Here is a 13,337-nt window from a genome sequence, read left to right on the forward strand (position 1 = left end):
CACCTGAGAAGAAGGATTGTTCTCTGTGATAGCAGGAGTAAAGAGCTTCTTAACTGTCAAAGAGGCAAAGAACGCAGCATGAGCAGTGAAAGATTGATAAAACATTACAGTGCAGATGCCTGCTTTGAACTGTTTTGTGTACTGTAAATATGTAGACTGAGAAAAGCAAAAATATGAGGTGAAGGTAGCGGTGTGTCGTGGACAAAATACTCTGTAGTACAAGACAATGAAAACAAGTTGAGGGAAACACTTTTTTACATTTTTGTGTGGCTCCCATTACTTTAAAACAAATGCCAAAACAACACAAAAGAAAGAAATTAGGGAGCAGACGTTGCATGTAGATTATTTTATTATATTATATATTTAGACCCCATTTCAGAGAATACATATAAAAAGAAACAGAGGTCTATTCTAATTTTAATTTAACGGTTGCTGTAGCTTTTACAAATGTTTAAAAATGGACTATTGTATACCATACAATTATTAAAACAAACCAAGTTGGTAAAGATTCGCTCAAAGGCTATCCATTCAACATTAAATTTATCAAAGGCAACCCACAGGAAGCAATATGGCTTTGTGCAAAAGTCATTGTGTTTGCATAGTTAAACATAAACATCATATATTCCACATCAGAATACCTCCAGTGTTACATTTCCCCTCAGTTAAAACTGTGAGTCAGAGTTTTTAAGATATGTTGACTGGTTCATTTTAAAAAGTGCAAAGCTTACGTGCAGTTTAAATCAGTTTATAATCAATAGTTGGTCTGAAACAAAGTATTGATAATGAGACACTGCCTATGTCTCAGTCAACACAGCCAGGTCAGCATTATGCCCAATTTATATGGCACCATACCGCAAGTGATCCGTCCAAGTAATCATCCTTCCATCATTCACAGGGAACAATGTCATTGGATGTATACTGTCCCTACACAAGGATATTTTATTGGGATTAAAATATTGAGTCCACTATCCAATTTCGCTTGAAAAATAACAAAACATAACATAATTTAATACATTTTTAGAGGGATGGCGGCTGAGAAAAAATTGCCCACAAAATATAAAAGAAGTTATTACAATTACACACACATATGTATATATATATATATATATATATATATATATATATATATATATATATATATGTATATATATATATATATATGTATATATATATATATATATATATATATATATATATATATATATATATATATATATATATATATATACATACATATATATATACACACACATTACACATTACACAGTACACACACATATGTATATATATATATACATATGTGTGTGTGTTTTCTTTTTAAATAGCATGGAAAGAAATGACAACAAATATAATATGTACTACCAAATGCTCAATTCTAGGCTGACATTTTGGAGAACAGAACATATCTTTTTACCATTTCTAATTGGTATATTTCAAACTGGACAGTTCTCCCATTAGTTGTCTTTGTTTCAGGAGTCCATTGCATTACTGGCCATCATAATTACAGCCATTGGCTGAAAGTGTGCCTTTCAGGAAACCTATAAATCCATCAGGATCTGTGCAAGAGCCAGTAGAGTCAGCAAAAAGACGGCCGAGGAGCCCACAGTCAGCCTACCAGCGCTGCTTGTTGATCCTAAAACATTAGAGAAAGCAAAGGCAATTCCGCATTATTATTTGAGTTTTCAAAGAAATCCATATTAAAAAAAAAGAAAGATTAATGTTTCTTTTTCTAACCGGACCTGCAACAACAGTGCCAGGAATGACGTTCAGGTTGCTGTTTAGAAGCTCCGCGCTTAACAGTGCAGTTGCAGAGGTGGCATTAGGAACCAGGTTCCTATCTGTAAACACGAGGATCATGTTGGTGTCCACTGATCCATTCCTGGAGACACAAATAAAGCAGAATTTTTACAAAGGATGTCAAAAGCATATGATCATCTGGTGCTTGTCAGTGACGGAAATTTAGCCTTACCGGAAAGTGTTGACAATTGAACGACTGAAGGTTGCTCCAAACAGTCTACTACATATAGTATTTACCTGAAAGACAAAACTCATGTCTTGACAAAGAAATAAGCACAAGCGAGAAAAATTACAAAAAACGGTTACAAGTATACAAGTTCTCATAAAACCTAATTTCGCAGCCTTTAATAGTTTCTTGAAGATTTTCTGACCAGCTAAAGAGCTAGCCTAAGGATGTACTCTGTTCAATGTGGGCAACATCTTCATCCAAAAGTGAATGTTAGTCAATTGGGGTTCTATTGCTAAAGGCTAAGGGCTTGTGGCTTAAGATATTGAGGATTTAGGGACTGTGGCATTTTAGGTCAAAAGATACACTTCACCATCTGTGTGCATAGAAAACATTAATATTCCTCTGTGTAATTCTCTGAGTGTAGTCACTTACCACTTGAATCACCATTGCAGCTAGACTCTGGAATTCTGCAGATGTTGAGTCTGTAAGACCGGATGTAAATGGTTTGTTCATACTAAAGAAAAGGGAAAGTGTTCCTTCTGTGGATGAAGGTGGATCAGTTGATGCGGCGGTGGTGGTTGCTGCCGTAGCCGCGGTGGTGGTCTGTGCCGTAGCCGCGGTGGTGGTCTGTGCCGTTGCTGCGGTGGTGGTCTCTGCCGTGGCCGCGGTGGTGGTCTCTGCCGTGGCCGCAGTGGTGGTCTCTGCCGTGGCCGCAGTGGTGGTCTCTGCCGTTGCCGCGGTGGTGGTCTCTGCCGTGGCCACGGTGGTGGTCTCTGCCGTTGCCGCGGTGGCAGTGTTGGCCGGAGCCACGGTGGTGGTGTTGGTAGATATAGTACCTCCTATAAAATAATAAATTAAAAAAAAAACTCATTCGTGAAACTTTTGGGGCAGAGTAAATAAGAAAATAAAAACAGAAAACATCAGTGAATATGATCACATGATACCACAAAATATAAAACACTTACTTGTTGCAACAATAGTTGACGTATTGACTGGAAGTGTAAAATTGGGACCGTTTGCAGCATTCACAAGAGCATTTGTAACATCACTTGTGTTTGGTACACTGCTGGAATTAGCAAATTGCAGCTGAGTGTTTGCCACAACTGAACCTTCCCTGTGAGAGGAAAGAAAAAAACAAGATGTATTCATCTGTTTTTTGGCAGCTTGTAAGTAAAAATCATGAGTAATACTAAACTTGGTATGCACATGAAATTACTTTTACTTTAATTTACTCTCATGACAAATGCACCTTGCCAAACCACAGCAAAACCAGTTAAACATTTCTTCAGGTTTAGAAAGACTGTAAAATGACACGTACGTGAAGAATAAGACAATAATCCGAACGAAAAGCCTGCCAAAGAGGGCTCGGTACACTGGATCAAGCTGGAGAAAAGAATTGGACAGTTGTTAAGGATCTTAAAGTCACAGTCACACACTCAAATCAGCAGTGTTTACATCCGTGACTTCCTGCACAAAGGTGTGATTGTTTATTGTCGCAGACGTGTCACCATATATCTTAACATTAGTAGGATGCTGAATTTCAAATGGTTAAGAAGAGATCGTAAAAAGTCTCTGTATGTACCTGTTGTGTTATGCTCGTTGCTAGACCAATGAACTCCTGAGAGGATGTGTTTGAAAGTGCCGGTGTGAATGTTTGACTCAAACTGAAAACCAATAAAACCGTTGAGTCAGGTGGTGGGGCAGCTGTGGTAAGAACTGCTGTAACATCAGGGGCAGAAGTGGTTGGAGACGCTGTCACTGTAACGACAGGGGCTGTAGTTGGAGCTGTCGTCATGTTGGGTGTCACTGTAACATTGGGGGCTGTAGTTGGAGCTGTCGTCATGTTGGGTGTCACTGTAACGACAGGGGCTGTAGTTGGAGCTGTCGTCATGTTGGGTGTCACTGTAACATTGGGGGCTGTAGTTGGAGCTGTCGTCATGTTGGGTGTCACTGTAACGACAGGGGCTGTAGTTGGAGCTGTCGTCATGTTGGGTGTCACTGTAACGACAGGGGCTGTAGTTGGAGCTGTCGTCATGTTGGGTGACGCTGTAACATTGGGGGCTGTCGTTGGAGCTGTCGTCATGTTGGGTGACGCAGTAACATTGGGAGCTGTAGTTGGAGCTGTCGTCATGTTGGGTGACACTGTAACATTGGGAGCTGTAGTTGGAGCAGCCGTCATGTTGGGTGACGCAGTAACATTGGGAGCTGTAGTTGGAGCTGTCGTCATGTTGAGTGACGCTGTAACATTGGGGGCTGTAGTTGGAGCTGTCGTCATGTTGAGTGACGCTGTAACATTGGGGGCTGTAGTTGGAGCAGCCGTCATGTTGGGTGACGCAGTAACATTGGGAGCTGTAGTTGGAGCTGTCGTCATGTTGGGTGACGCTGTAACATTGGGAGCTGTAGTTGGAGCTGTCGTCATGTTGGGTGACGCAGTAACATTGGGGGCTGTAGTTGGAGCTGTCGTCATGTTGGGTGACGCAGTAACATTGGGGGCTGTAGTTGGAGCTGTCGTCATGTTCATAGTAGCTGTGGTAACAATCAAGGTTGTCGTTGGAGCAGCTGTAGGTGCAGTTGTTGTAGTAACAGGAACTGAAAAAAAAGAAACAGGCTACTTTGAAACAGGCTTTTGGGCAGCAAAAAATCCCATTCCTCTATATGTTTTCCTATTAGAATTCCAACTAAATCATATAAAAACCTTACTTGTTGCAACAATAGTTGACGTATTCACTGGAAGTGTAAAATTGGGACCGTTTGCAGCATCCACAAGAGTGTTTGTAACAACACTAGTGTTTGGTACACTGCTGGAATTAGCAAATCGAAGCTGAGTGTTTGCCACAACTGAACCTTCCCTGTGAGAGGAAAGAAAAAAACAAGATGTATTCATCTGTTTTTTGGCAGCTTGTAAGTAAAAATCATGAGTAATACTAAACTTGGTATGCACATGAAATTACTTTTACTTTAATTTACTCTCATGACAAATGCACCTTGCCAAACCACAGCAAAACCAGTTAAACATTTCTTCAGGTTTAGAAAGACTGTAAAATGACACGTACGTGAAGAATAAGACAATAATCCGAACGAAAAGCCTGCCAAAGAGGGCTCGGTACACTGGATCAAGCTGGAGAAAAGAATTGGACAGTTGTTAAGGATCTTAAAGTCACAGTCACACACTCAAATCAGCAGTGTTTACATCCGTGACTTCCTGCACAAAGGTGTGATTGTTTATTGTCGCAGACGTGTCACCATATATCTTAACATTAGTAGGATGCTGAATTTCAAATGGTTAAGAAGAGATCGTAAAAAGTCTCTGTATGTACCTGTTGTGTTATGCTCGTTGCTAGACCAATGAACTCCTGAGAGGATGTGTTTGAAAGTGCCGGTGTGAATGTTTGACTCAAACTGAAAACCAATAAAACCGTTGAGTCAGGTGGTGGGGCAGCTGTGGTAAGAACTGCTGTAACATCAGGGGCAGAAGTGGTTGGAGACGCTGTCACTGTAACGACAGGGGCTGTAGTTGGAGCTGTCGTCATGTTGGGTGACGCTGTAACATTGGGGGCTGTAGTTGGAGCTGTCGTCATGTTGGGTGACGCAGTAACATTGGGAGCTGTAGTTGGAGCTGTCGTCATGTTGGGTGACACTGTAACATTGGGAGCTGTAGTTGGAGCAGCCGTCATGTTGGGTGACGCAGTAACATTGGGAGCTGTAGTTGGAGCTGTCGTCATGTTGGGTGACGCAGTAACATTGGGGGCTGTAGTTGGAGCTGTCGTCATGTTGGGTGACGTAACATCGGGGGCTGTAGTTGGAGCTGTCGTCATGTTGGGTGACGCTGTAACATTGGGGGCTGTAGTTGGAGCAGCCGTCATGTTGGGTGACGCAGTAACATTGGGAACTGTAGTTGGAGCTGTCGTCATGTTGGGTGACGCAGTAACATTGGGAGCTGTAGTTGGAGCTGTCGTCATGTTGGGTGACGCAGTAACATTGGGAGCTGTAGTTGGAGCTGTCGTCATGTTGGGTGACGCAGTAACATTGGGAGCTGTAGTTGGAGCAGCCGTCATGTTGGGTGACGCAGTAACATTGGGAGCTGTAGTTGGAGCTGTCGTCATGTTGGGTGACGCAGTAACATTGGGGGCTGTAGTTGGAGCAGCCGTCATGTTGGGTGACGCTGTAACATTGGGGGCTGTAGTTGGAGCTGTCGTCATGTTGGGTGACGCAGTAACATTGGGAGCTGTAGTTGGAGCTGTCGTCATGTTGGGTGACGCAGTAACATTGGGAGCTGTAGTTGGAGCAGCCGTCATGTTGGGTGACGCAGTAACATTGGGAGCTGTAGTTGGAGCTGTCGTCATGTTGGGTGACGCAGTAACATTGGGGGCTGTAGTTGGAGCAGTCGTCATGTTGGGTGACGTAACATCGGGGGCTGTAGTTGGAGCTGTCGTCATGTTGGGTGACGCTGCAACATTGGGAGCTGTAGTTGGAGCTGTCGTCATGTTGGGTGACGTAACATCGGGGGCTGTAGTTGGAGCTGTCGTCATGTTGGGTGACGCTGTAACATTGGGGGCTGTAGTTGGAGCAGCCGTCATGTTGGGTGACGCAGTAACATTGGGAGCTGTAGTTGGAGCTGTCGTCATGTTGGGTGACGCAGTAACATTGGGAGCTGTAGTTGGAGCTCTCGTCATGTTGGGTGACGCAGTAACATTGGGGGCTGTAGTTGGAGCTGTCGTCATGTTGGGTGACGTAACATCGGGGGCTGTAGTTGGAGCAGTCGTCATGTTGGGTGACGTAACATCGGGGGCTGTAGTTGGAGCTGTCGTCATGTTGGGTGACGTAACATCGGGGGCTGTAGTTGGAGCTGTCGTCATGTTGGGTGACGCAGTAACATTGGGAGCTGTAGTTGGAGCTCTCGTCATGTTGGGTGACGTAACATCGGGGGCTGTAGTTGGAGCTGTCGTCATGTTGGGTGACGCAGTAACATTGGGGGCTGTAGTTGGAGCTGTCGTCATGTTCATAGTAGCTGTGGTAACAATCAAGGTTGTCGTTGGAGCAGCTGTAGGTGCAGTTGTTGTAGTAACAGGAACTGAAAAAAAAGAAACAGGCTACTTTGAAACAGGCTTTTGGGCAGCAAAAAATCCCATTCCTCTATATGTTTTCCTATTAGAATTCCAACTAAATCATATAAAAACCTTACTTGTTGCAACAATAGTTGACGTATTCACTGGAAGTGTAAAATTGGGACCATTTGCAGCATCCACAAGAGTGTTTGTAACAACACTAGTGTTTGGTACACTGCTGGAATTAGCAAATCGAAGCTGAGTGTTTGCCACAACTGAACCTTCCCTGTGAGAGGAAAGAACAAACAAGATGTATTAATCTGTGTTTTAGCAGCTTGTAAGTAAAAATCCTGTCTAACACAAAACTTGGAATGCGGAAGAAATGATTTTGCTTTAATTTACTCTCATGACAAATGCACCATGCCAAATCACATGTTAAACATGCTTTATTTCTCAGGTTTGGAAAGACTGTAAAATGACACGTACGTGAAGGATGTGACAGTAGACCCAAGGAATCGGCTGCCAAATATTTGTTGGTAGACTTCATCAAGCTGGAGAAAATAATTTGCACAATTATTAAGAATCTTACAGTCATAGTCACAGACTCATATCAGCAGTGTTTACATCTGTGATTCCCTGCACACAGTTGAAAGATAATGAAAGTGAAGTAATTGGAACACTGCCAACGCTAATGCAGTGGCAAAATTGATTGCTCAAACATGGCAATGTGATTGTTTAATATCACTGACGTCTCACCAGCTAACTTAACATTAGTCGGATGCTGAATTTCAAATGAGGTTAAAAAGTGATCGTAAAAAGTCTCTGTACGTACCAGTGCTGTTACGTTTCTTGCTAGACCAATGAACTCCTGAGAGGATGTGTTTGAAAGTGCCGGTGTGAAGGTTTGACTCAAACTGAACACCAATGAAACCGCTGAGTCAGGAGGTGGGGCAGCTGTGGTAAGAACTGCTGTAACATCAGGGCCAGAAGTGGTTGGAGACGCTGTCACTGTAACGACAGGGGCTGTAGTTGGAGCAGCCGTCATGTTGGGTGACGCTGTAACATTGGGGGCTGTAGTTTGAGCTGTCGTCATGTTGGGTGACGCAGTAACATTGGGGGCTGTAGTTGGAGCTGTCGTCATGTTGGGTGACGCTGTAACATTGGGGGCTGTAGTTGGAGCTGTCGTCATGTTGGGTGACGCTGTAACATTGGGGGCTGTAGTTGGAGCAGCCGTCATGTTGGGTGACGCTGCAACATTGGGGGCTGTAGTTGGAGCAGTCGTCATGTTGGGTGACGTAACATCGGGGGCTGTAGTTGGAGCAGCCGTCATGTTGGGTGACGCAGTAACATTGGGAGTTGTAGTTGGAGCTGTCGTCATGTTGGGTGACGCAGTAACATTGGGGGCTGTAGTTGGAGCTGTCGTCATGTTGGGTGACGCTGCAACATTGGGAGCTGTAGTTGGAGCAGTCGTCATGTTGGGTGACGTAACATCGGGGGCTGTAGTTGGAGCAGTCGTCATGTAGGGTGACGTAACATCGGGGGCTGTAGTTGGAGCAGTCGTCATGTTGGGTGACGCAGTAACATTGGGGGCTGTAGTTGGACCTGTCGTCATGTTGGCTGACGCAGTAACATTGGGGGCTGTAGTTGGAGCTGTCGTCATGTTGGGTGACGCTGCAACATTGGGAGCTGTAGTTGGAGCAGTCGTCATGTTGGGTGACGTAACATCGGGGGCTGTAGTTGGAGCAGTCGTCATGTTGGGTGACGCTGTAACATTGGGAGCTGTAGTTGGAGCAGTCGTCATGTTGGGTGACGTAACATCGGGGGCTGTAGTTGGAGCTGTCGTCATGTTGGGTGACACTGTAACATTGGGAGCTGTAGTTGGAGCTGTCGTCATGTTGGGTGACGCAGTAACATTGGGGGCTGTAGTTGGAGCTGTCGTCATGTTGGGTGACGCTGCAACATTGGGAGCTGTAGTTGGAGCAGTCGTCATGTTGGGTGACGTAACATCGGGGGCTGTAGTTGGAGCAGTCATCATGTTGGGTGACGCTGTAACATTGGGAGCTGTAGTTGGAGCAGTCGTCATGTTGGGTGACGTAACATCGGGGGCTGTAGTTGGAGCTGTCGTCATGTTGGGTGACACTGTAACATTGGGAGCTGTAGTTGGAGCTGTCGTCATGTTGGGTGACGCTGCAACATTGGGAGCTGTAGTTGGAGCAGTCGTCATGTTGGGTGACGCTGCAACATTGGGAGCTGTAGTTGGAGCAGTCGTCATGTTGGGTGACGTAACATCGGGGGCTGTAGTTGGAGCAGTCGTCATGTTGGGTGACGTAACATCGGGGGCTGTAGTTGGAGCAGTCGTCATGTTGGGTGACGCTGTAACATTGGGGGCTGTAGTTGGAGTAGCCGTCATGTTGGGTGACGCAGTAACATCGGGGGCTGTAGTTGGAGCAGTCGTCATGTTGGGTGACGTAACATCGGGAGCTGTAGTTGGAGCTGTCGTCATGTTGGGTGACGCAGTAACATTGGGGGCTGTAGTTGGACCTGTCGTCATGTTGGCTGACGCAGTAACATTGGGGGCTGTAGTTGGAGCTGTCGTCATGTTGGGTGACGCTGCAACATTGGGAGCTGTAGTTGGAGCAGTCGTCATGTTGGGTGACGTAACATCGGGGGCTGTAGTTGGAGCTGTCGTCATGTTGGGTGACGCTGCAACATTGGGAGCTGTAGTTGGAGCTGTCGTCATGTTGGGTGACGCTGTAACATTGGGGGCTGTAGTTGGAGCAGCCGTCATGTTGGGTGACGCAGTAACATTGGGGGCTGTAGTTGGAGCTGTCGTCATGTTGGGTGACGCTGCAACATTGGGAGCTGTAGTTGGAGCAGTCGTCATGTTGGGTGACGTAACATCGGGGGCTGTAGTTGGAGCAGTCGTCATGTTGGGTGACGTAACATCGGGGGGTGTAGTTGGAGCTGTCGTCATGTTGGGTGACGCTGCAACATTGGGAGCTGTAGTTGGAGCTGTCGTCATGTTGGGTGACGCTGTAACATTGGGGGCTGTAGTTTGAGCAGCCGTCATGTTGGGTGACGCAGTAACATTGGGGGCTGTAGTTGGAGCTGTCGTCATGTTGGGTGACGCTGCAACATTGGGAGCTGTAGTTGGAGCAGTCGTCATGTTGGGTGACGTAACATCGGGGGCTGTAGTTGGAGCAGTCGTCATGTTGGGTGACGTAACATCGGGGGCTGTAGTTGGAGCTGTCGTCATGTTGGGTGACGCTGCAACATTGAGGTCTGTTGTTGGAGCAGCTGTCATGTTGGGTGACGCTGTAACATTTGGTCATTTGGGATGAAAAAATATGAAAAGCGAATGATCAACAAAAGTGAAATATAGAGAATTAATTTTATCGCATTGACACTCATTGGATTTCAGTTCGGTTTATGCCTTTGAAGTCAACAGAAAGTTCTAATGATTAAATATATATATGTATGTATATATGTATATATACACATACATATGTATATGTATATATATATATATATATATACATACATATACATACATATGTATATATATATATATATATATATATATATATATATATATATATATATATATATATGTATATATATATATATATATATATACATATATATATATATATATATGTATATATATATATATATATATATATATATATATATATATATATATATATATACATATATATATATATATATATGTATATATATATATATATATATATATATATATATATATATAAACTTTAATTTCAAACTGATAGAAAGTGTAGAAAATAGTGTCATCATACCTGTTGTGTTCGTAGAGGTGGCGGTTCCTATTATTCCTGTAGGTGAGACAGTTCTTGAATTTAAATCTTTTTGAAATGCAAAAAGTATTGCTAAAAACACCAAATAGAAATAAATAATAAAAGCATACAGTCAGATATATACCTGCTAACAGGAGAAGGTAAATGAGAAACCCCATCTCCTTGTTCCTGTAAAACATCAGAAACATGTTTAAAAATTAAAATAATTGCATTTATACACATTAACTGTTTGTTTATTCTGGCCCTGTTTTCTCGCCTTCAAAAATTTCACATATATGTTAAAGGTTTTACAAGGAGAGGAAACAAGAAACGCTTCTGGCTCAACATGAACATTAGCAAATAAGCCAACAGAAAGAAGAAATAATACAATACTTTCAAATCGGAAAAATTGCTTTTCACACCAACGTTTTGGAGTAACAACATTTCTAAGAAGACAACACAAAACACCTAAAATAATCATACTTTTTTCAGACAATCTCATGGCTATCATTAAGGTTCTATGGCAACACACAGGCCTTCAATCACCTTTAGGTGGCGCTACATTACACCATATTTCAGTGGCACTTAACAAGGTAAACTGAGCAATCTCTGTGAACAAAGATAACAACTCATCCCTATGAGCGTGCAGAGGCTTGAGACACTCTTAAAATATGAGGAATGTGGGCAGGTAAGCAAGTTAATCCACTAGCCTGGAGAGACAAGTTCAGTCGACTTGGGGAGTCTGTCGCACTATGATTCTGCATAAATCCAGTGTGCATAGTTGAATTCTAGTTCTATTTATATATTTTCCCCTTTTTTTAACGACCACAAGTTTCCAAGTTTAGAAAATGAATTTCACAATAAAATGGATAGCACAATTGACTCAAGCGCCATGATCCCTGACTACTTTTAGAGATGTCCCCAGGTCACTTAAAAAAAAAAGTCTATAAGGCACATATGGAAAAGTATTTGACTAGACTAATGTAATTTGCAAAACACAAAATAACTATCTTTTATGTAAAGACATAGACTATACAACTTCAATATATTAACCATGATGTGTCCACCACTTTGTATTTATTTTTTATATATTTATATATATTTGTTTCATTTATTTTCCTTTGGTTAATGTGAAGGTTATTTATTTATTTTTGATTTCATCTTTTATGCTAAAATCTAAATTATTAACATTCGTTTACACTGACTTATCTGACTTTTCATCAACTTTTTCCTACATCTTTTAATTTGGTATTGCCATTTGTTTTCTGCTTGAACATAACAAATATGTTTATCTTTGTGATATTAAAGTGATATTAAACAGTTTGCATAAAATGTCATCCTTTTACATTCCACATATTTCATATTATCAGCAATTAATGAGAGAATGATTATCATTAACTTTACTTTTAAATTCAAAGTATTGATGATGATTTAAAGTAATTAAAATCTTGTAATTTCATTGTTTCATCAATGTCCAACTAAAAGGACACTTACAAAAGTTCCATAGTTCATATAACGCCTTTTGCCTTTTAATGACATTTTCAGTCACTTCAGCACACAAAGCACCGCTTAATATTTGAATGGAGCACGGTGACACTCCCTGACAAGTACAACTCTACCCAGCCTCAAACATACAACTCGTTGCCATTTGGAACATTGACTGCATTGATATTGCTCAACAGCTTTACAGGAAGGAATTTAACTTCATTGCTGTGTCTGGGGTAGTTGCCTTCAATCCTATCAACCGCTCCAATCAAACAACCTAATTCAATTCCAGCTGTCTCATTCATCCGTGCAATGGAAACTGAAGGTGTGTGAGACCTACACCAACCACATATCTTATAAACAAATAGGCTAAAATCAGGTAAAATGACAAGCATAGCTTGCAGAAGTGCTAATTGGATGCCTTCTGTAAATAACTGATTTAAAATGAAAAATTGAATGCCTATTTTACAAAACTAGTCTACAAACAACCAACATATAAATAAAAGTGCAAATGTGTTCCATATACATTTGCTTGCAACAAAATATTGATATATTTGCTTACCCCAGTAGCATCACCAGTCTGCGCGAACGTTGGGTCTTTACAGTAAGACAAACAGATTCCACGAAGCAGGCAGAGAAGAGACGCTCAACACCTTACCCTCTTGACTGATTCCATGGAAGTAAGGACTTCCTTTACATGGGCAAGACTTAAGTGATGGCTGGGACTTTCTCCCTTCAAAACATCTGGCAACTTGCAGGACCTGTTTTGCTGAGCATCATTTCCATGTGATGGGTGATGATGCAGAGCTCTGGGCACTGCGTAAAAACTCAGAAGGTTATGAATGACTGGATAATGATTCACAAATTCAACAGAACGAACACACTTGAACAGTCTGGAGGGGATCCCACAGTGGCAAAGTGATGAAAGTGGGGAACATGAAGGAAATGAATGCATCATATTCATCTTTAAAAATAACAATAATAAATTCCACTTTACTATTTTTTCTTTTACTGATTTTACAG

General features: G+C 42.2%; 1 protein-coding gene across 1 annotated transcript; it reads right to left on the bottom strand.

The window, feature by feature from the left end:
- Positions 1-313: 313 nt before the first annotated feature.
- LOC142897876 (uncharacterized) lies at positions 314-13,033 on the bottom strand. The gene is made up of 14 exons (XM_076040502.1): positions 12,877-13,033; positions 10,975-11,018; positions 10,833-10,868; positions 5,284-5,603; positions 5,020-5,084; positions 4,667-4,815; positions 4,356-4,555; positions 3,549-4,202; positions 3,285-3,349; positions 2,932-3,080; positions 2,399-2,805; positions 1,970-2,034; positions 1,740-1,879; positions 314-1,633 (listed from the first exon to the last, which is right to left on the bottom strand). The coding sequence occupies exons 1-14, from the start codon at positions 12,885-12,887 to the stop codon at positions 1,539-1,541; spliced, it is 2,400 nt and encodes a 799-aa protein (XP_075896617.1). The 5' UTR covers positions 12,888-13,033; the 3' UTR covers positions 314-1,538.
- Between the last annotated feature and the right edge of the window lie 304 nt (positions 13,034-13,337).

This window comes from Nelusetta ayraudi, unplaced genomic scaffold (assembly GCF_046127955.1).
Source record: "Nelusetta ayraudi isolate G7.1 ecotype Tasmania unplaced genomic scaffold, CSIRO-AGI_Nayr_v1 ptg000004l, whole genome shotgun sequence".
NCBI classification, from domain to species: Eukaryota; Metazoa; Chordata; class Actinopteri; order Tetraodontiformes; family Monacanthidae; genus Nelusetta; species Nelusetta ayraudi.

What these genes read in the sequence shown, in the direction of transcription:
- LOC142897876 (XM_076040502.1), bottom strand. An exon ending in CAACGAGCATAACACAACAG is followed by an intron (nt 5,085 to 5,283) that starts GTACATACAGAG and finishes TCTTTTCTCCAG; the next exon opens with CTTGATCCAGTGTACCGAGC. An exon ending in ATTATTGTCTTATTCTTCAC is followed by an intron (nt 3,081 to 3,284) that starts GTACGTGTCATT and finishes TTCCTCTCACAG; the next exon opens with GGAAGGTTCAGTTGTGGCAA.